At 49.5% G+C, this 23,175-nt stretch overlaps 2 protein-coding genes across 2 annotated transcripts; both read left to right on the top strand.

Moving 5' to 3' along the window:
* Window positions 1-5,194: 5,194 nt before the first annotated feature.
* PtA15_18A65 (uncharacterized protein) lies at window positions 5,195-6,753 on the top strand (the record flags this gene model as incomplete). The annotated part of the gene is made up of 3 exons (XM_053165021.1): window positions 5,195-5,387; window positions 5,468-6,651; window positions 6,724-6,753. 3 exons carry the CDS (start codon window positions 5,195-5,197, stop codon window positions 6,751-6,753), a joined length of 1,407 nt encoding a protein of 468 aa, XP_053028564.1.
* Window positions 6,754-7,278: 525 nt separating this feature from the next.
* Window positions 7,279-9,255, top strand: PtA15_18A66 (uncharacterized protein; the record flags this gene model as incomplete). Its single annotated transcript, XM_053165022.1, has 2 exons — window positions 7,279-7,803; window positions 7,891-9,255. 2 exons carry the CDS (start codon window positions 7,279-7,281, stop codon window positions 9,253-9,255), a joined length of 1,890 nt encoding a protein of 629 aa, XP_053028565.1.
* Window positions 9,256-23,175: the final 13,920 nt, after the last annotated feature.

Raw genomic sequence — 23,175 nt, forward strand, 5'->3', positions numbered from 1 at the left:
TCCAGATAAATTTCAAACCAGTCACCGGTGCCGCATTGACAAAGTTTGAGTTTACGGTCGATCAGAACCTCAACGACAAGAAGGCCCCGTCTTTTGCCGATGTCGCCATGGTAATCCAATTGGCAACTGGCAAGGTCAGCAAGAAAGGTGTAGACAACATGGCGATGGATCTGGATCGGATCAACGCGCTCAGCCAAGGAAATCGTGGGAAGTATGTTGCCCCACAAAAGCGTACGCCAGGCGATAACACGGCAAAGCTCAACCATCCCCGCTTCGCAGTCGAGCGAGCTGAATACTACAAGGGGAAAGGACAGACGGAAGAGCAAGTTCAACGCTATGGTCTTGACTGTGCTTACTGTTCCCAGCATGGTCACTGGTTCCCCAATTGCTCAGAGTACTGGCGTGCAGTGGCGATGAAGAAGATTGCTCCTCCTCCTGCGGATTTTGAATCGAAAGATTCGAAGAACATACCACCAAGGCGGTCCGAACACCACGTCCGTAAGGTGACCATTCCTGGGATGACAGAAGGCGTCCTACTCGACTCTGGTGCTTCAGCACATGTGAGTGGTCACACGTCACTTTTCAAGGCAACTCGCAAGCTGACGGCTCCACGTACGTTCTACCTGGCCGTGACCGACTGCAACGTTACCGTTACCGAAATTGGAAGGGTGACCATCCCGACACCGACGGGGAAGATCGTGATTGAAGACGTGTTTTTTGTGCCTGGTGTAGATGGGATAATTTTGTCAACCGGCCGGTTAATCGCGTCTGGGTGGAAACTACAGTATGAGGGGACCCAAGCAACAGTAATTGATCCCTGTAATAACCGCTATTCAACAATTTTCCACAATTATTGCTGGTCGTTAGAAACTCTTAACAACCGCCATCATGTCAATCAAGTCACACAATTACCTTCGTTTGATCCTTATAAGTGGCATCTGCGCCTTGGACATGCGTCTGATGAGATAGTCAAGCGTTACCTGAAGTCAAACTACCCGGAAGTCAAACTGAAATGGTCTGAGTTCTTCTGCGATCGTTGCGCTATTTCTAAGAGCACCAATTGAAAATCCTTAGGTGTTGAATCCCAGATCGTCCGTGAGAAACCACTCGACCTGATGGTTTCCGACGTTGCCGGACCTTTTGAGACCGACTTACATGGAATGCAATACTGTGTGACACTTTGGGATCATGCAAGCACTTTTTCATTCGTTGGTGCAATTGAGGCTAAGTCAGATGTCCCAGATAAGATCATGTTGTGGTTAGCACATCTAAAGAATTACTTTGGCCAATACCCCACCAATATTCGATGTGACAATGCACCTGAATATGTCCATGCGCTACGGAAAAGGCTCGACGTCATTGGGGTGAAGACTGCGCCGAGTGCCCCTTACACTCCACAACAAAACGGAGAGGCGGAGCGGTTGAATAGGACGATTGCAGACATGGCCCGCACTATGCTCCACAAAAGCGGTCTACCGCGACGTTTCTGGAGCTACGCATGGTCGACGGCCGGCCACATTCACAATCGAATACCCAATTCGAGGACGACAGATAAATCACCTGTTGAAATGTTCTGTGGAGTGAGGCCTAACCCAGACGTACTCTATCCGTTCAGTGCGAAGGCATTGATCCATATCCCTAGCAAACATCGAAAAAAGCTGGATGAGAGAGCTCAAGAAGCTGTCTTGATTGGCTACCCGGATGCTGGAGCCGGATGGCTGTTCTTCTCACCCAGGGAACGCAGAGCAATACACTCAACTTCGGCGGTTTTTCCGGATTTCCAGAACCTGCCCGTCAAGAAGCAAGTCAAGAAGTCTGACTTGGATTTTGTACTAAACCAAATCATGCTGAAGTTAGGCAAGGAGAACACGGACAAAATTGCGGCTAATGAGGAAAAGGCACTTACTCAGCTGAATCCTAACCCGGAAATTGATTTGCCGAAGAACATCAAGGCAGCTCTGGCTGGACTCGACTCGGCATCCTGGCGTAACGCTGCAATGTACGAGATGGATAAGTTTGGTGAATTGGATGTCTGGGAAGCAGTGGATCCGTTTAATGGCGTGCGGGTTCTTGGCGCTCGGTGGTTGTTTTCCTTGAAGCGACGACCGGACAGGACAATTGAAAGGCTTAGGGCAAGATATGTTGCAAAGGGTTTCAATCAACAATTGGGTGTTGACTGCAATGAAACGTACGCACCAACGGCTTCCCTGAATACGCTCCGGTTGTTGATATCCATGGCGAACAAGTTCGGTCTACCTACGGCGTCCTTCGACGTCAGCTCTGCTTACCTGTACAGCCCGATCGAAGAAGACGTTTTTGTTCAGCCGCCGGTAGAAATCTTTCCGCACCTGAAAGGAAAAATAATGAAACTGAAGAAAGCCTTGTATGGGACAAAACAAGCTGCCCGCTGTTGGTGGAAATATTTTAAACTGACAGTAGAGAAGCTTGGTTTCACAGCTAGCAAAATTGAACCATCACTTTACCTGTTCAAGAAAGGTGCCGGTTTCGTTATTATTTGGCTCCATGTCGATGACGGATTCGCGGTGGTGTCGGATGTCTCACTCCTGCATCAGCTTCGGGATGGAATGATGAAAGATCTAGAAATCAAATGGTCAGACAAGGTTGAGCGGCTCGTTGGAATCAATTTTGAGAAGCGGGAAGACGGAATCTACCTGGATCAGACCCTAATGGCGACGAAAATTGTGGAGAAATATCACCGTGTGACGGTTCCTCGAACCGTAGCGCTGAGTGACGACCTGCTTGAAAGTCATGCCGGAGATCCTGTGAACGCGACGGAATACCGCTCAATTATTGGGTCACTGATGTATCTGTCTAGCGGTACACGACCGGATATCTCTTTTCCGGTAAACCTGCTAGCGCGATTCAGCTCAAACCCAAACAAGACTCATTGGAATGCCCTCGACTAATTGATTGGCTATGTTAAGAAGACAGCAAGGAAGAAATTGGCTTACCAGGGTACTGGAGAGGGACTGCAATTGTGGACCGATGCGAACTGGGGGGGCGAACACGAGCAATCAACGACGGGGTATGTGATGTTGATCAACGGGGATGTCATTGCGTGGGGGTCGAGAAGGCAGACGGTGGTTGCACTTTCAACGTGTGCGGCTGAATATCTTGCTCTCTCAGAGGGTTCTCAGCAATTGGCGCAAATCATGAACATCCTGGAGGATAACAAGGTTTATCTGGACATATCAATACACATCGACAACAAAGCAGCGATTCTCATTGCATCTGATAACGCTTCAAAGAAGAAAACTAAGTATCTACAACGTGCTTTCTACTTTGTTAATGACCTGGTACGGGCAAATGGAATCAAACTGGAATGGACGAGTACGGTAAATCAAGTGGCGGATGTGTTGACAAAGAAGCTGGGAGCGACAAAAATGATGGAGGCAAGTATCAAGCTGGGGTTGATCGACTGAAGTTTGCATGCATGGGAGGGGGTGTTAGAGTCCGATATGCACTTATGCACACTTTAGCTATCTCTATGTACTTACATGAGATGTACATAGTTGTTTAGCTTCCGTCAGTGACAGGTCCAAACCCTAACCCTGTCACTGCCGGGCACATACAGTCCAGCTCCCGCGTGCCCGGTATCTTCTCTCTTTCCTCACCAAGGTTGGATACCGGGATCAACACGTGGAGAGCTGACCGCCGCCGGACTGTATCGTGCAGGTCAGTCAACTTTTGCTTAGCAATACTACCGAGATTGGATACCGGGATCGACACGTGGAGAGCTGACCGCCGCCGGACTGTATCGTGCAGTTTCTGAGCCTTTATAGAAACAATCTTTATGTTAGACATCATGTGATGTCTTCTTGCTTGGATATTCCCCGATCTTCAAAGAGCTAATTACATTGATTTTCCATAGTCTTGGACGGCCATTGGATATGTAAATCAAATCTTTACCGTTGGGTGGCGGGCAAAGATATCTAATATATGTGAATAAACAGAACATGAACAGACAGAGAAGAGGAAGGTAAAAGTATTTAAAGGAAACAAAAGAAAAGAAACAAAAAGAGAAGAAAAGAAAAGAAACAAAAAGAGAAGAAAATAAAAGAAACAAAAAGAGAAGAAAAGAAAAGAAAAGAAAAGAAAAGAAAAGAAAGGAAAAGAAAAGAAAAGAAAAGAAAAGAAAAGAAAAGAAAAGAAAAGAAAAGAAAAGAAAAGAAAAGAAAAGAAAAGAAAAGAAAAGAAAAGAAAAGAAAAGAAAAGAAAAGAAAAGAAAAGAAAAGAAAAGAAAAGAAAAGAAAAGAAAAGAAAAGAAAAGAAAAGAAAAGAAAAGAAAAGAAAAGAAAAGAAAAGAAAAGAAAAGAAAAGAAAAGAAAAGAAAAGAAAAGAAAAGAAAAGAAAAGAAAAGAAAAGAAAAGAAAAGAAAAGAAAAGAAAAGAAAAGAAAAGAAAAGAAAAGAAAAGAAAAGAAAAGAAAAGAAAAGAAAAGAAAAGAAAAGAAAAGAAAAGAAAAGAAAAGAAAAGAAAAGAAAAGAAAAGAAAAGAAAAGAAAAGAAAAGAAAAGAAAAGAAAAGAAAAGAAAAGAAAAGAAAAGAAAAGAAAAGAAAAGAAAAGAAAAGAAAAGAAAAGAAAAGAAAAGAAAAGAAAAGAAAAGAAAAGAAAAGAAAAGAAAAGAAAAGAAAAGAAAAGAAAAGAAAAGAAAAGAAAAGAAAAGAAAAGAAAAGAAAAGAAAAGAAAAGAAAAGAAAAGAAAAGAAAAGAAAAGAAAAGAAAAGAAAAGGAAGCCTACCACAAAAGTGTTGCAACGTCTCAAGCCAAGCCCGAAGGTATGTACGTAGCTTGTATTCAGAAGGCCGAGAATTGAGTTGGAAATCAGCCGGTAACCCAAAGCTTGCCGTTATGAGTCAAGCTTGATAGTTCTACACATTAGGCTGTTTGTATTCCATACGGCAGATAGTGGAGGCACCACCAAAAAAGCTTAAAAAAACATGCCTTGGCCGAATCAGCCGGTTGTCAACATTTGCGGTCCTCAATCATTCTGTCCCAAGGCAAGCTTTTATGTACATATGTCTGTAGGCAGTCACAACCGATATCCCCAGGCCCAAACCCCACCCAGTCTAGTTGCTGTCAGCTATTATCATCCTGCCTGTTATCGTGATCCATCCCCAGTGTTGTGCTATAGTTATTCCCAATCCGCCCCAGAGTGATCCCTAGTCGTCATCCATGACCAACCCTAAAGCTAAACGACAGCCGATTCAAACGGCGTCCACCTATTTCAAGCCTTACGATAAGGCAAACTATAAAGCCGACCTTGTGGATTTTATCACCGCCGTTGATCCAGAGGCCCACATCCCCAGCAAATTCAAGGTTAACAATGAATTACGTGAATTGGCTAATGAGTACTTGTCAATACTCAGTGAGTTCATAGTTCTCACCGACCTTACCAATCACACCCTCCTCATGAAAGATGCTAACTCTACACATGGTAATTTACAGGACTTCGAAACATGCCGGGTGCACCTACTTCACCAGAATCATCTCTGCTCTCATCGCCCAAGGAGTTTTTGGAACCAGCGCCTTCCCCCTCACCACCAAAAGTTCCTCGATCACCAGGTCGTCGCCCCACAGCCCCAAGAATACCCGCAACGCCATCACCGCCACGAGCAAGATCTGGCCGATCAGTCCAGACAACTGCTCAATCACCGGCAAGAACAGCGGCCCGTTCACCTGTGCGGACCTCCGCCCGATCGCCTGTGCGGACCTCCGCCCGATCGCCTGTGCGGACCTCCGCCCAATTGCCTGTCAGAACTGCAGCCCGATCTGTCAGAACCTCTGCCCGAGCGCCTGTCAGAATCCCTGTTGCCCGATCACCGGCCAAAACCTCATCAAGATCTTCCAAGCGCAGGGCGTCATCGGCCTCACCCTCTCCTAATCAATATCATGGTCGTAGCCCCGGTCGTGGCCGTAGCCCCGCTCGAGACCGTAGCCCCGGTCGTGGCCGCTCAACAGCTGCTGTGACTCTTGCCCGATCACCGGCCAAAACCTCATCAAGATATTCCAAGCGCAGGGCGTCATCGGCCTCACCCTCTCCTAATCAACATCGTGGTCGTAGCCCCAGTCGTGGCTGTAGCCCCGGTCGTGAACGTAGCCCCAGTCGTGGCCGCTCAACAGCTGCTGTGACTCGAACCCCATCAAAATCTTCCAAGCGGACTGCTCAGGCATCACCCTCGCCCTCTCCTAAGCCATATCGTGGCCGGAAAGCTCCAGCAAAATCCTCGAGCTCTCCCTCACCAAAACGAGTATCTACCAGGAGATCAGCTTCCCCGCCACCAAGACGTTCCTGTTCTCGCGATCAAAATCGGGTTCATTCACCAATGAAGAGACGCCGCCAGGTCACGTTTGAAAAATCGCATCCCACCAGATACAAACAGAAACTCAGGCACAATGAAGACCCCTTGGATAGTGAAGAGCAAGATTCAGCGTCACAAGATATTTCCCAGTCTGACGATGCCTCTCAATCCGAAGACTCAACAACCTCCCACACCTCTCAGCCCAACCCAGATGACAGGCGCACCGCAAAACGTAGCCCGGCGCCCAAGACTGCACCCGCTGGAAGGAGCCGCACAAAAAAACCCATCAAGTCCCCAGTCAGGCCACGACTCAAGTCGGCCCTCAAAGGTGTAAGCAAACACTCATTCCCTTTATTCAATTATGGGATATAGCATTAACTGAAAGTAACTGTTTTCTTCCAGGCGACAAAGCCACTCAAGAGGCGTACTTGAACTCGTGTCATTGACATTGAATCCGATGGATATCGATATCATACCCGTTCTGGCCGTTGACCGCCACCACCCTCGGCCCCATCTGCTCTTGATGAGCTGACCTACGCTGAAGAGGGACGCCAAGATCCGAACTCATATGCTCGCCCAAAGATCTCGTCTTTTTTGCAGCTACCTCCCAATCACAAACAACCAGAGCAACCCCCAACACCGCATCTCAATCCTTACAACCCATGTCCCAAACGCAGGCGGTATGTTCAACTTCAAGATGGAAATTAATGAACTCAACGCTTTAGAGGTGTAGTGAAATCAGTATCTACACGATACTACTAATGACACCGAAGACGGTCACTAACCTTTAGAGGTGTAGTGAAATCAGTATCTACACAATACTACTAATGACACTGAAGACGGTCACTAACCTGATTGATGAGATTAGATGTTAGTGAGCGTTGTGTTGAGAACGAACGGAAAGGTTAAATTAAAGAATAGATAATTCAGAACTACATTAAGTTCAACAGAAATCAGATGTATGCTGCTCCAGGGCTTGATCAAGATCATCGGGATCAAGATACCTTTGAATACCGTTTTACTCCCGCATCAATCCCCTTTTGTCCCACCTGTACTGAAACTACCAGCGGCTTGCACCTCTCATCTTCCTCCAACTACTCATCCCAACCCAATACCCAGGCTTTGCCGTATGGATATGACTCCGCATATATCTCTAGCTCAACCTCTCAGCCTAATAATTCAACCTCCTATCTGTCTACACCTTCAGCCTCCCAGTTGAACTCACACTCGCAGTACTCAACCTTCCAGCCACAGAATCCGACTCAGCTACCACACCCAACTCAGGCACAGCGCTCAAATCCGCATCAGACCTTGACTTCTCAGCCACAGTGCTCGGCCCAGCCAAACTCCCAATATCCACAACTGTCCTTGGTCCCCATGAAGTTTCAGCCCAGCACCAACCAGTCAATCCTTACCCCAGCCTTTGGATATCAGCCGCCATTGACGCACTTCAATTATTCACCACAGAGCTTTATAGATAATGTAAGTTAGTATGACCTTGACATGTCTGTGACTCTAGCTAACGTGATATCTGCTTAGAATTATACTCCTAAATTTAATGGGCCCAAGCCAGGGGTCTCAAGTGGCCCAAAGCCATTCGACTATTGCAATTTTTGGAACACCAAGCCGACCCAATCACAAAACGTGAAGAAACCCCCGTCTGCAAGTCAGACGGAGTCTGGTTTCAGCTTTTCCTGCCCTTCCGGCAGCCAGCAAAAACCACTACCCCCACCGCCGCCTAGTCAACACAGCAGCCAGTTGGGCGCTCTGGAAAACCTGCAGCCCCCACCGCCCATGCAATTCAACACTCAAGAAAAACTGCCCCCCGGCCACCTGGACAACACACTGCACAGTGCCCTGGGAAATGTCCAATCTGGCGCCCAAGAAAACGCGCCGCCCCCGCCACCCACTCAATTTGGCCAATTTGGTCGGTCTACTTGCCCATTCAACATCCAAGAAACGCTGCCGCCCCCGCCCCCTGAATATGGCCAGTCTACCCAGTTAAAGCTGCAGCTCCCACCCCCTCCCCTGACTTGCTTTGGGCAGTCGTCACTCCCCACCACCACTTTCAAACCACCAACTATGGAGCCCACAAGAAATAATCCTTTCATGCCAGAGGTGTCACCGTCGCATTCAAGGCCACCGCCACCACCCCCTAAATCCAACCTATGGGGTTCCAAACCCAGTGGATCCATCTTCCAAGCCTTGGCTACCCCTTTACCGCTATCAACCCAGCCCGACCAACCAACCTTCAACAGCTTTGTCAGTTCAAAGCCACCTCAGTACACTGCGATCAGGAGCGCATGCAAGTCTCCGAAATCATTCTCCGCGTACGACTTCAAGGTTTCTTCTCCACCCTCTTCCCCCACTCGGACTACTCCTGGAGATTCCATCCTGGACGATCTATCCAAAGAAGTCTCCAATATCAAGATTACCCGCCCCGTTGTCCCGATCCCTCAAAAAAACAGTGGCGCCAGCAAAAAAGTCCGCTTTGCTGACGTCTCTTTCATGAATGCAATACTAGCCGACTTTCTTGGGGAAACGGTCAACCATCAAATTGACCCGCAGCTGTTTGCCATTCAAACTCAACCCGTTTCTCGAGTGCCACCCATTTCTCAAGCGCCACCCGTTTCTCATGTGCCACCCGTTTCTCATGCGCCACCCGTTTCTCATGCGCCACCTGTTTCTCAAGCGCCACCCGTTTCTCAAGCGCCACCCGTTTCCCAAGCTCCACACGTTCGTTCCACGGCTGCAGCTGCTGCTTCCACAAAAACAGCTGCTGCTCCATCAAATGGAGCAGCTGTCCCATTGAATGCGGCCCGTGCACTCCCTGCTTCCATCCATGCACCTTTGGCTGCTCCTGGTTTACCAGTTGCCTCATTGTCTTCTGCCCTTCCATTGACTTCTGCTATCCCATTGACTGCCCCCCTTTAATCAACTCCTGCCCTTCCATTGCCTTCAACAACTCCCTCTTTGGCTGCTGCCTCCACCTCATCCACCTGTCCCATTATGGTACCAGCGCCCTCTTGCGTCTTGCCTCTGCCCAATGTCCCAGCACCCTCCAGCGTCCCGCCTCCTCCAGCCGCACGGGCTGCACAGTCAACACCACCGGCATCAATTGTACTCACTACATCCAATAAAGGCAATGAGACCCTTCCATCCTAAAGAGAGAACACCTATAATTGTACCTAATGTATTACCATTCTTCCTCTTGTAATATATATTTCCTCTTTAACCGTTCTTGTTACTGATTTTTTTTTACCTTTTTCCATTCTTACTCTTGTGCTTATATCTGCACAATAGTTGTAAATAGGTTGAATTCTAATTTGTTCATAGTTGTTAATAAAGACAAATTTTGGCTGAATGAGTAAAATGAAAAAGTTCTGAGAAGGCTTGAACAAAATGAACAAATATCATGGCTGAGTATGCTTAGCAGTAAGATGGGCGGAGTAGCTAGAAAAAAAACTAAACAAGGCTGAGCAGTTTCCAAAAAAATGAAAGAAAAAAATGGCTGAGTGTGCTGAGCAGGAACATGTCCTGAGTAGTTAGAAAAAAGCAACACTGAGCAGTTTCAATAAAATGGCTCAGTATGCTGAGCAGGGAGATGTTGAGAGAAGTGAAAAAAAGGCTGAGCAGTTGAAAAAAAAAAAAAAAAGAAAACCCCCCAAGTTTCCCCCGAGGAGGTATGGAGGTTTGCATGTTTTCTGTCACATTTGAATGCCCTTAAGGGCATTCAAATGTGACAGAAATATCCGTTGTGAGAATGAAAGCAGGTTAGTTGTTGAGGAAAGTCTGCTAACTGCCTCCTTCAAGAATATTGATGTCCGGGCTGTGTGATTGTTGGTAACTTGGCTCCGCACTGCTACTTTCCGCTAGCCTTCAGCGCTCCTCTACTGAGCCTGATCTATAGCGTAATAATCCGCAAGTGAATAAAGCTCCGCACTTCGTAAGCACAAAATCCGCAAGTAACTCTTGAATAAGGATAATAACCCCAAATAATCTCCTAATAACTCTAGTACGTCCGTCGTTGTAAGTACAATGATGAGTAATCCGTAAGATGATAGGATAATTTTTAGCTAGAATGAAAAGAGAAAACCATGAGCCACCCCCCATCCTTCCCTCCACGCATGTCACCGTTCCCACCCGGTCCCGCACGCCTGACACTTTTCCCGCACTAGTCCTCCAGCTCCGCCCGCTATCCCACTCTTCACTCTCCCAGACTCCGCTCCTCTCCGACGCTTGTCCTCCCACCGTCCTCTGTCTAGCCCCCGTCAGTCGCTCTCTTGCCACCGCCTTCACCCTGGTTCCACCCACTGGTGGAACCCGCTCCGGCTGTCGTGGCTCACCCGCTGACGCGCCGCTGCTACCAGTCCACGTGTGTAGTCCCGCCACAGTCCAGCCCTGTCTTTTCCGCTCTGATCCGAATACCCAATCCAAAATCTGCGATCCGCAATCCGCGATCCGTGCATTCCAATCCGCACGTGACTTTCCATAAGCTTTCCTAGCGTGCTTTCCTGACCTCATCCTCAGTGCTTATGTCACCGGAATGCACTCTGCCTGAGCGGCTTTGTGCATTCCCCGCCCGCGCTATCCCCGCGTGGACATTCTACCGCGCTCACCTATATAAATCACCACATCCGCCCCAGTTTTGAAGTCCTGCCCCCAGGATCTTCCCACACATTCACCCGCTCCCACACTCGTCACACATACCCCATACACATCTTTCTCCTTTCCCACACATCTCCCCCCGTTCAATATCGTAGCTTGCAATTGCTGCACTTGACTCGGGCTACCCTGCGTCTACTCCCGCGCTGGTCGTGCGTGTAACAACTGTAGAGATTCAAAACGCCGCTGCTCCGCCTTCACTCCCAAATCCGACAGCTCCTGCAGAAACCGCGAATCGCAAAACCATCCGCCACCATCTGGATCCTGAAGCTCTTGTGCGGAACGCTCCCCGTCTGTTATCTCGGTCAGTTCCCGCACCAAGTCGCCCTCCGCACACGGTGAAGACCTTATGACGCCGCCACCCAATTGTGCCGACTGCTCAAGCGCCAAAGAATACGTCCAACAAGCCCAGGTGTGGGCCCGTAAACACGGCATCAACAAGCCTTTAGTCGACAAGCGTCTCAAACGTCCTCAAGAACCCGCATTGGCCCCTGCCGCTGGAACTTCATCGGCTGCAGGGCCTTCTCCCACTACTGGTTTGAAGCGCCCCTCAGCAGATTCTACGTATTGGTCCTCCAAGCGTCCATGCCCAGCCGGTTCGCAGACTCTAGGTCTCGCAGCCCGTTTTTCCCTCGTCCGTGTGACCCAACACCAATCGTTCTTTCTCCAGAACCCACGTTTCCCCAGGCTCCCGGTAGGTAATCTCTCCACTTCTGCTTGTCGCGTCACCGCTATCCATTTACCGCTTTTCCCGCTCCAGCCGCCCCAGCAAAGGACACCAAGATGGCACCGGAAGACCCGTCCCATACTCCTTCCGGCTCACCGCCCAGTTCCCCGCAATCCGTTCCGCACGCCGAAATCCCGCAAGCCAGAACCGCTCGCGCCGCCTCAATCCACACGTTGGAGTCCACGGACCCGCCTTCTCCGCCGGCCAATACCACTCCAAAGGCGCCTCAACTCCTTGCCCCGCCAGCTGCTACTGTTCAGGCCGCGTCTTGTGACTCCCCAACTCCACGCCCTCGAGCCTTGTCGGTACCCAACCATCTACTGCCACCTGCCGAGCCTGCCGCGGACACCAAAGCTGGGTTGCTAAATCGCCAACTCGCGGAAATCTCCCGCGACCTACGCGACACCTTCCCCAACAACCCCCTCTGGGAGCAAGCCGTGTTCCCCGCCGCAGCCGTACTCGACTTCGTAGGCGCCATCCGCAATATGTACCGCACCCTGCTTCACATCTCCGTGATAACGCCCACACAACGCCGCCGCAGGTACACATTCCTCCTTGTCGGCATCAACCAGCTTGTCGAACGACTCAAGCTAGCCATTGTTGTTACCGCCGACAAACGTACTCTCCGAGCTCGACAGAACATGGAGGAAGCACTACAAAACGATCCGCACCCCGCACCACCTACCGCCGCAGAATATGACGCTCCTCTCCCTGCAGAGCGCATTTTTACGGAGCGTACCCGCCGCTCCTCTGACTCCCGACTTCCCTAGCTTCCCTTTTCCCGCTTTCTCTTCTCCTTCTCTATTGTCGTCTCCCCCCTTGTATATAGTCCTATCCTGCGGAAACAATGCTCGAAATACACGCGCATTCTGAGCTCCGCACCCGGATAATTTCCACCTAGAGAGAAAACTACTGAGAATCCAAAGCAAAGTGAGCAAAAAGGTCCGCCATCCCGAAAAAAAAAAAAAAATTATAAGTGCCTGGACCGCCCCAGAATGAGAACCACTTTAGTCCCCGCACCACATTTTCCATTTTTATCCTTCTCTTTTTTTTTTTTTTTTTTTTTTTTTTTTTTTAATATCCACCACCCTTTTACCGTAACACAAACCAGAAAGAAACCGCAATCCACGAGAGAGAACAACCAGAGAGAAAACCACAATCCACGAGATAAAAATTCCGCAAGGTACCTGGTCCGCCCCAGAAGGATTTTCCGCACAAAAATCCCCGCACCCCGCACCTAGAAATACAGATAGACAACAAGCCAGTGAAACGTATAACAGAACTGAAACCGAACTCTATAAGATAACAAACATTCTGGGGTGGCTATGTAACCTGGCTGTAGACCAGATAGCGCACCCCCTCACCAATAATCACTTGTGGCTTTTGCCTGCCACGGCTTTCCCTGCCCCAGCCTTTTTACCGCTGTCCCCAGCGGTCTGCAATCGCCGACTCCGTCGCAACGGCGGAGGTGCCTGATCCGCACCGTCCTCCTCCAATACAGCTTCCAAACCAGAATCTTCTTTGCTAGCCGCCGCGCCCGTGCCCTCCGCACCATCTGAGCTCGCTGAAGACAAGGCGTCCTCAGGGACCCGAACCTCCTCCTCAGAGTCATCCGATTCCGCGGTCTGATCAAAACCCGTAGACCCCCGTGCATAAAACCGCTTGACATGCGTTGCCGCCGCCCGCCGCTTCAGAAGCGTCCCGTCCAGTTCCTCCAGCTGATAACTTCCACCAGGGAATTGCAACACGATGCAATAAGGATCATTCCACCTGTTAGCAAACAGCTTGCCCCACTGAGACTCGAGGCTACGGTTGTAAAGAAGAACCAATTCCCCCTTGCGGAGGGAATCCCGCAAGCAATGAGAACACCAACGGTCCCAATACCAGACCGCCTTAGCAGGACTCTCCTTAAGGCGCGCCACTGCCTTCGCAATAACTGAATCCCGCCGCAACAGCTGCTCCGCTCGCGCCAAAAGCAAGTTGTCCGCCAATTTAACTTTCCACCAGTCTACCGCCAGATACGTGAACATCTCTATATCCACCGGTAAAGCCGGCTGGCACCCAAACAACATCTCGTACGGCGAATACCCCGTCGTCCGCTTAGTGGAAATCCAATCTGCAAACAAAACGGCAGGCAGATACTGCTGCCACTTCTTACTGTCCTTGCCACACAGTTTCACCAGAGTGCCCTTGATCGGCTGATGGCCACGCTCAATCATTCCCGCACCTTCTGGGTAGTACTCCGTCACTTTGCCGAACTTAGCGCCACACGACTCCACCAATTTCCGCAAGCCGCCACAAAATTCCGCACCGCCGTCCACCGTGATAAGTCGCACACTCCCGAACCGCGCAAACCAGTCCTCTTCTAAAAACTGTTTGACTTTTGCCGCCATAAGATTCACCAGAGGCCGTGCCTCCACCCAACCGGAAAGATCATCTCGCGCTACAATCAGGTACTTGAATTTCCCTGCCTTAATGTGCACCACATCCATAGATATCCTACTAAATAGAGTGTCCATTTCCGTAGGTTTCCCGATTTCCTTAGGCAGACGCTGACTACGCCTCTGGCATTGCTCGCAACTCCGCACCCATTTCCGCACGCTCCTCGTAACACCCGGCCACCAAAACCGCGCCTGAACTCGCCGTCTAGTTTCCGCTTCGCCTCGATGACCCAGCTCCTCGTGCAAACTCCGCAGGACAGCCTCCTGATCAATTCGCCGCGTCACTACCACCAAGTGTACCGGTGCGCTCCGACGCCATAGTTGACCCCCATGCACGAAGAAATTCGCCACTTTACACTTGATCCAGCGCTGAACTGTCGGCCCAATTCCCGCAGGATAGCGAAGAGTCGTCAGGAACACCACCAAGTACTCATACCTTGGCGTCTGAGTCACTGGCAAGCCTCCGCCCTCCCTCACGACCGCATCCTGCGCCATTCGCACATCAAGAATCCGCCGCTCCACGTCCAGCTGTTCCGCCAGCGCAAATCGATCCTCATCGTCACCCAGGGGAATGCGGGAAAGCGCGTCCGGCAACGTGAACGCCTTGCCCGGCACGTGCACCACTTCAAAAGAAAACAGCTGCAAGAATGCCACCCACCGCGTCATAGGGGCATTAGGCAACAATGGACAGTTGATCATCCGCACCAACGCCTCCGCATCAACCAGTAATTCAAAATAGACGCCCCACAGTATGTGTTGCAATCTCTGCACGATTTTTGCCACTCGGCACAGCTCCAACTTCGGCTGAGAATACCGCAATTCCACATCCGTAAACGTCACCGATTCATATAGCACGGGCCGATCCTTCCCGTCCTCTTCCTGGGTGAGTACTCCGCCCGCACCAAACTCACTTGAGTCCACTGCCAAACAAATTCCGCCGTTATCGTAGTCGAGTTCCTTTAACAAAATCTGTCGGCCTACTATGTCCTTCAGCATTGCGAACGCCTCGTCACACTCTTGGGTCCAGTTCCATTCCGCATTCTTGCGTGTCAATCTCCGCATCGGACTCGCAATTTCCGCAAACCTCTCAATAAACATGCGCACAAAACTACATAACCCTAGGAACTGCAGGATATGAGACGCCGTCTGTGGCTTCGGCCAATCCAGTATCTTGTTCCGCTTTGGTTCCGCAACCCGCCGCCTGTCTTTAGACACCTTGTGCCCTAGGACCTCCAGCGCCGGTACACAAACCGCAAACTTCTTCCCAGAAACCTTAAGGCCTGCTTCCTCAATCCAAAACAAAACCTGCTCCAGAGCCACTGCATACTCCCAGATAAACCGGCAAATATTAGGGTTTTCCGCCAACGCCGCTCCGCCGTAGTCACTCCTTGGTCCTTTCACGGCCGCATCGTCAATAAATATCTGCGCCGTATGAGGTAACTCATCCTGAAGAATCCAGGACATCTGCGCCTGATACACCGCCACCGAATTTGTAGCCCCCTGCGGAAGCCGAGTAAGCTGCAAGCGCCCAAGTTGCGTCTCAAACGCCGTCAGCAGCCTTGACTCTGTATGCAATTCCCGCTGGTCATATCCGCCCATTACGTCCACCAGACCATAACAAACCCGCCCCGCCATAGTGTCAATGAACTCCTCTATGCGTGGCGGCAACCCAGCGTCCCGTATAGTGACCGAATTAAGCCGTTGCAAGTCGTGCACGATCCGCAGACTCTTTTTGTCTTGCTTAATTACCGCAAAGATTGGACTAGAATAGCTGGAGCATGATTGCTCATACAACCCCGTCCGCAACCGTTCCCGCACCAGCTCCTTCATCTCTCCACAAATCGCCGCCGGTATAGGGATGGGCCGTATCTGCCATGGCTCGTGCGGAACCGTGGGTATTTGATAAGGATCCCCAATACTCCACTTGAGTAAGCCCCGATCTTCCGGTCCAAATGACAACACCCTCTCTTGCAATGTGATTTGGCCAATAAGTGGAACTCCTCCTCGTGGAGCCATTCCGGTGGCCCAAAGTTAAGACTGGCGATCCATTCCGCCGTAATCCGCTTTGTCGGCTCAAACCTTGGCGGAACCCAATGCAGAGGTGTCTCGAACGGGTCCCGACTCCACTTGATCTCCCTCAATGGCAGATTGAGCCCCTGCGGCATTGCCACATTCCGCGGGAGCACCTTTTTTGCCACCGGTTTGTACCTCCCACTGTTGAATCGGCCCATTCTTGCTTCACCGTTGTCGCCGATTGTCCTAGCCACAATCAATCCCCTGCGCGGACGTCTCATTTTGCTCACGACCGTGGCACAAAGGTAGGGTTTTGTAGAAAGACGACTCGGAAGTGCATACTTGGGAGGACTTACTTGTACACTGCTTGCCTCCGCCGCGCAGTCCCCAATTTCCGCAACAATTTTCCCGCTCTTGTCCATTCCCGCTTTCCGCTTGTCACTCGTCCCTATTGTGGAGTAACGGCTCACCACAGTGGCGCTGTGGTAGTGCTTTGATCCTTCCACACTCAGAGATGCACACGATGGAAAGCTCACTTTGGTATTGACTTGCCTCGCCGTCTCTTCGCCAATACCCTCCCGCTTCTTAAATGTTGACCGTCCAGGCTGAGTCGAAGCTTCCTCCGCCCGGATAGCTCGGCCAACAACTAAAAATCCTCCGCGGGAGGCTCCGCACAGTGATGCGGTGCCCCGTCGCCCACCTCCGTCACCCAATCTCCGCTTTGAGGCTGACAGATGATCGTCTCACACTGTTTCCTGTGAGTCCCTTCCACCCGCATCACTTCCTCTTGCCTTGCGGGACAGAAACGCAGTTGCGCTCGAAAAGCAAAGAGTGCTGGTCGACCAAGAATGATTTCGTGAGACCTAGTCACCAAGAACAATAACTTCTTGACCAATTTCGCCACCTCCACGGTCTCCGCCTCCGCTATCCCGTCCACTTCACAAGTAAACCCGCCCATCGTGCAGATTATTATGTGAGTCTTCCATAGCACCAAGTTAGCCTCCAACACCAAATCCGCCGGGAGAATGTTGATCATGGACCCTGTGTCAATCATAGCCCATTTCGTGACGTTTCCTACCCTCATACTCACGTATCCCAGTGGGCAGGACATGGCCGTAGACGGTAGAACAGGAATTGAATCCAGCGAGTGTCCAAACTCCGCACACTTAACCTCCGCAGTTTCCGCATTAGTGGTGACAGCCGTCGCCGCTGGCTTCCTTTCTCCTGACGCCTCTTTCAACACGCTGATCATCTCATCCGCCATCACCGGGGAGATTGCCGCCAGTTCCCTCAGGGTAAGGGCTACCGTGGTTTCCGCGCCCATTGCTCGCCGTGCAACTTCTGCTGCCTTTTTCTTGTTGCCCCCCGCCACCGGAGCTACCGGAAGCTGTTTGACCGGCTCCGGTCTGGCTTTAGGAGCGGGAACGGGATCCAAATCCATCTTTTCCAAACGCTCCCCCAAGAAGACTTCCCCCGTTTGCACGCACTTCACACTGCTGGCCACTGCCAGCGGCTTCCACACCATGCCCTTGACCATCCCTATATTCACTTTCCCTTCCACCTCTTTTCCTTTCGCCAAAGGTTGTCAGGCCCGCACCACATCCCTCGGAATCGGTCCATCCACTGGCGTACGATCCGGCCAAAAGAACGCGCACCCCCACGAGGAAACTTTTCCCGCAGCCTGATCCGTTTCGAAGTACTCGCACTGATTCCGCATATGGCCAGTTTCCTTGCAGTAGTCACACACCGGAGGTCCTCGCCTCCACGACGGCATCCCGCCCGCCTGAGGAGCTGCAGGAGCGGCTGCTGGTGCCACAGCCGCCTGTTGTTCCTTCGGTTGCTTGTCCGCCGCTTTCTGCATGAACAGCTTCAGTCCTTTCAGCGTATCCGCCAGGTCACTCACGTCTTTGACCGTCACCGGCGCCTGCGGAGCCAGTTCCGCCCTCACAACTGCATCTCCCTGGCTGTCGTTCATGAGCTCCAACACTTTGAGTTCCGCCTTGACAGCGGAGCGCAACTCCTTCATGCTGGGAAACAGTTTCGGCCCACCAAGTCGTGGTTTGACCATCAGTCCCCGCTCGTTAAGTCCCCAAAGCACCTTCTCAGTGAAGGTCCGGTCAAATCCCTTCAAGAAAATCCGCTTTTTCGTACCCATATCGGCTGTCACAATCTCTTTCCGCTCCAGATACCGCAAAACCTGATCAAAACTGGTAATGTAGGACACATACTCCGCTCTTGTCCGCACACCGCCCTTTTCCCCACGCTCCAAAGCCACTTTCTCCAAGTCACTCTCCCAATACCTGGGTCCACGGTCTTCCCACCTCTCAAGTATTTCCTCCTTGAGCTTGATCCAATCCTTACTCTCGAACCCCTTCATGTCCTCCACTTCCCGCAAGTCCTTGCCTTCCGGAAAGAAGTTGACCCCCTGGTACGCTTTATCTGCATCCGTCAGACCTTCTTGCAGAGCCGCCCTTTCGAACCAGTCGATAAAGCGCTCCACCTCCGCCTCTGAAAACTTAAGGTGCGGATAATCCCTGGGCCGTATCTTCGCTCCGCTTGGCGCAGGAGCCGCAGGTTGTTGTCCACCTAGCGCTTCTTCCATGGTCTCGTCTTCTGTCTCTTCTGGTCGAACTCCGTAAGTTCCGCTCGTTGTTCCTCTTGCTGGCACCGCTGGTCGATTGTTCAGAGTGCTCCGCTGGTACAACTGTCGCCTCCTCGCTGCGATTGACTGATTAGGCGAAAACTGACTCCGCGCCGACGAAAAAGATATCTGTCCTAGTCTCAGTCCTCCTGCTGATCCCAACCACAATTGTCTTTTGGCTGGTCTTGAAGAAGAACCCTCTCCGTTTTCCGCAGTTACCGTGTCTCCGCTGTCCGAACCACCTGATCCAATCTGAGATTCTTTGTCACCTGGAGTGAAGAATTTGTCTTCCAAAGGGTTCATTCAACGTTTCCGCGCAAGTCTAGTTCCCGAGTATCCGATAACGACACAAAGTTGGGTTCCCGGCCAGACCCCCACTTGTGAGAATGAAAGCAGGTTAGTTGTTGAGGAAAGTCCGCTAACCGCCTCCTTCAAGAACATTGATGTCCGGGCTGTGTGATTGTCGGTAACTCGGCTCCGCACTGCTACATTCGGCTAGCCTTCAGCGCTCCTCTACTGAGCCTGATCTATAGCGTAATAATCCGCAAGTGAATAAAGCTCCGCACTTTGTAAGCACAAAATCCGCAAGTAACTCTCGAATAAGGATAATAACCCCAAATAATCTCCTAATAACTCTAGTACGTCCGTCGGTGTAAGTACAATTGAGTAATCCGTAAGATGATAGGATAATTTTTAGCTAGAATGAAAAGAGAAAACCATGAGCCACCCCCCATCCTTCCCTCCACGCATGTCACCGTTCCCACCCGGTCCCGCACTAGTCCTCCAGCTCCGCCTGCTATCCCACTCTTCACTCTCCCAGACTCCGCTCCTCTCCGACGCTTGTCCTCCCACCGTCCTCTGTCTAGCCCCCGTCAGTCGCTCTCTTGCCACCGCCTTCACCCCGGTTCCACCCGCTCCGGCTGTCGTGGCTCACCCGCTAACGCGCCGCTGCTACCAGTCCACGTGTGTAGTCCCGCGGCAGTCCAGCCCTGTCTTTTCCGCTCCGATCCGAATACCCTATCCGAAATCCGTGATCCGCAATCCGCAATCCGTGCATTCCAATCCGCGCGTGACTTTCCGTAAGCTTTCCTAGCGTGCTTTCCTGACCTCATCCTCAGTGCTTATGTCACCGGAATGCACTCTGCCTGAGCGGCTTTGTGCATTCCCCGCCCGCGCTATCCCCTCGTGGACATTCTACCGCGCTCACCTATATAAATCACCACACCGTCCAACCAGCAGGTTGGAACAGATCAATACCCACTCCAAAGGCCCTTCAGAGGTGGAACCCTAGCCTCTCAAGGATGTTTGGAGTTCATTCAGAGGCCCTTTGGATGTTATCCACTCCAAAAGGCCTTTGGAGGTGGAACCCTGGCCTCCCAAGGATATTTGGAGGCCCTTGGAGGAGGAACTGCTGTGGTGATCAAACTGGTACACACGATGAAATTTGATTTATGGACTCTTCCAGAAAATTTCTGTTCAAGATCTCACAACCACACCCCAAAGGCAGCAACATAGGGTAGTTATGGTTCCACCTCTGCCTCCACAATTTTAAGGTTTAAACTCCACCGGTGCAGGTTTCTCATCCCATTACATTCTTTCCGCCATTTCTTTCTCCAACATTGTTTTCTCTTTGTTCCGCCCCTCCTTTCCCTCTTTGGTTTTCTCTGCATCAGGATTTTCCTTTTAAAGAACCTAAAAGCTTGATTGCAAATAAACCAAAACCAGATCTAACAACAACAAAAGATCAGAAAAAAGAAAAGGAACACAACACTGTTGAAGAAGAGATCCTACCCAAGAAGATGCTTGAATATGCAGACAGATAACTAGAATATAGTAGAGATAAGGACAGGACTAAAGGTGAAAGACAAAGTTAGTAAAAGAAAACAACAAAGGGTAGTTACGTTATGTTGCCTTATCCACACAATTTGGGTAACGTAACTACCCTTGTTACCCAGGGATCCCTGTCACTTTACTAATAACAGGGTCATTTTAAGCCCCGTGCGTCACGTGATGGGCCTCAAAAAAGAGGTCTGTTATCGCGTTATCCTCTGGATAATGCAATAACCAACCATTTAATGCTTTTTAAGCCTCAATGATTGCTTGTCATCAAGGGCCCTGCGTGCCCCGCTAACGTAAAAAAAAATAAAAACAAAGGGCCTTACCGTGGTGTGATAATGTAATTGCACCACTGTTACATGTAACAAGTAGATAACAACAAAAATTCCAGTACGTTACCATTATCTATGCATTACACATAGTGTAACTACCCTTTGTTCAAGAAAAGACAACAATAAGAGCATCCACATCGGTCGCGGATTAAGGAGAGATTAGCGTAGCTAATCCTCCTTGGCAACCGCATCAGGTCCGATTTAGTCGGACTAAAATCCTCCTTGGAGTACAATTTGGACTAAGGAGGAGTAACTTGACTCCTTGCTAATCCTGGGAGTAAGCCTTGCATGCATATTCCCATGCATGCGGGCACTTCTTCCCACTCAAATTTATGCACCATACACAGCTGACATAAGCTGCAGGTGCATACACCATACTTAAAGTTACACATTGAACTGGCACTCACCAATGTGGTTGACAGCCAAGATTAGCGATAATCCGGGAGTAAGCTAATCTGCTACTACTGGACTTACTCCTGCACCGATGCAGATGCTCTAACAGAAAAGGAAAATCCAAGAGTTTTGCTGGTTCACTGCTCACCAAGTTGAGAAAGGGACAAGACATCCATGCAGAAGAAGCTTGAGCTTGATTTGATTGAAGATGTGAATTTGAGTTGCAGCAAGATGAGAAGTTGATTTTGATGTGAGAGATAGGTGCTGAGAAGATGAGTTGGTTTTTTGAGTGATGAGAAAGAAGGGGCTGTGGTTCAAAGAAAGGGGAAAGAGTTTTTTGTTGGAGAGATAGAGAGAATGGATCTGAGGAGACTCAATGAGCAGAGAAGTTGAGTATGACCAGTTGATTGTTGGCGAGCTGATCAATTAGGTTAAGCTTGAGCAATACTTGAGATGTGCATGCTGTAGTTTATGATGTCAATGCTAGTTCACACATTGAAGCTAAGCCTACAGGAAGTAAGTACAGTTTCAACACCTTTCCTGTTGTTAGTCCTGTTGGGAGTTTTGCACGGTTGTTTTGTTGGTTGTTCTGGTTGTTTTCAGAAACTTGTTGTTGTCATAGCGGCAGATGTGCATTGGACACAAGGGTCAGGCGCACACTGCTCATCTTAGACTATAAGTTCAAGCTCCGCTGAGCTTGGACAATTCCTCCATGCAATTTCCATCCTGATCCAAGGAGGATACCATCACTTTTTGATCATTTTTGATCCTGATCCTGATTCTTTCTGAGTTCTGCCGGAGTTTTCTGAGCCTATTCTCTGATTTGTTTCCGCATTCTTGGCCTCCAACCAACGGTGGGCCTTTACTTTTCTTTGCTATAACCAGGCCCTTCCAGTAGAGTATAGATATTTTTATCATCTCCGGTACTTACTGGTTATAGTAAAGGAATTTTTTCCAATGGGATGATATAGTAGAGAGCCCTATTAAACATGTTTCAACCCTAGTTATTTCAGTAACCAGGGGTAAAAGCGGGTTTAAATGTACTTTTACCCCTGCATATTGAATTAAAAAGGGGCAAAACTAGGTGCAAATGCATGTTGTGGTTATAAGGAGCCTTTTGCAAGCTCCCATCAACAAAACAAAACAAATTACTTTAACTGATACCATACCTGTATAAAAAAATTAAAAAAATCAAATATGTGTTATAGTAAAGAAATATTCTTTACTGATGGGAGTGCTATATGTTTGAGCCAAAAACATCTACTACATCTTTACTTTACCAATAAACATAAAGTAAAGGCCCATTGTTGCTCCAACTCTGCAAAATTCCTGTTCATGATTTCAAGTTCTGAACCACGGCTTTTCCCTAGTTCATTTTGAAAGCTGCCGGTCATTCTTGGAACAAAATCATGCAACAATTACCATTCCTCCTTGAGATGTCGTGGCAGAAACATAACAAAAATAAACAATTTGGGGACATTTTGAGATCCATCAGACTGTAGCTGTGGCATTTTTGTATTTTAATGGGCAAAAGCTGACCCATACTAGCCTCCCATCATTGGTGATAACATTTTTACCAATATCATGAAAAGAAAGTCATCCCTGGTTGAGATACCCTGGCAGACGCACCAAAAACCACCCAATGAGGTGACATTTTGACACTGATCAGACTATTGCAGCTTCTTTTTGGGATTTCCATGCATGAAAGCTATATCAAATTCATTTTTGAAAATTGCTGAACATTTTGGTAAAAATATCATGAAAAAAATACCGTTCCCCTTTGAGATATAGTGGTAGAAACACAAC

This window comes from Puccinia triticina, chromosome 18A (genome assembly GCF_026914185.1).
Source record: "Puccinia triticina chromosome 18A, complete sequence".
Taxonomy (NCBI): domain Eukaryota; kingdom Fungi; phylum Basidiomycota; class Pucciniomycetes; order Pucciniales; family Pucciniaceae; genus Puccinia; species Puccinia triticina.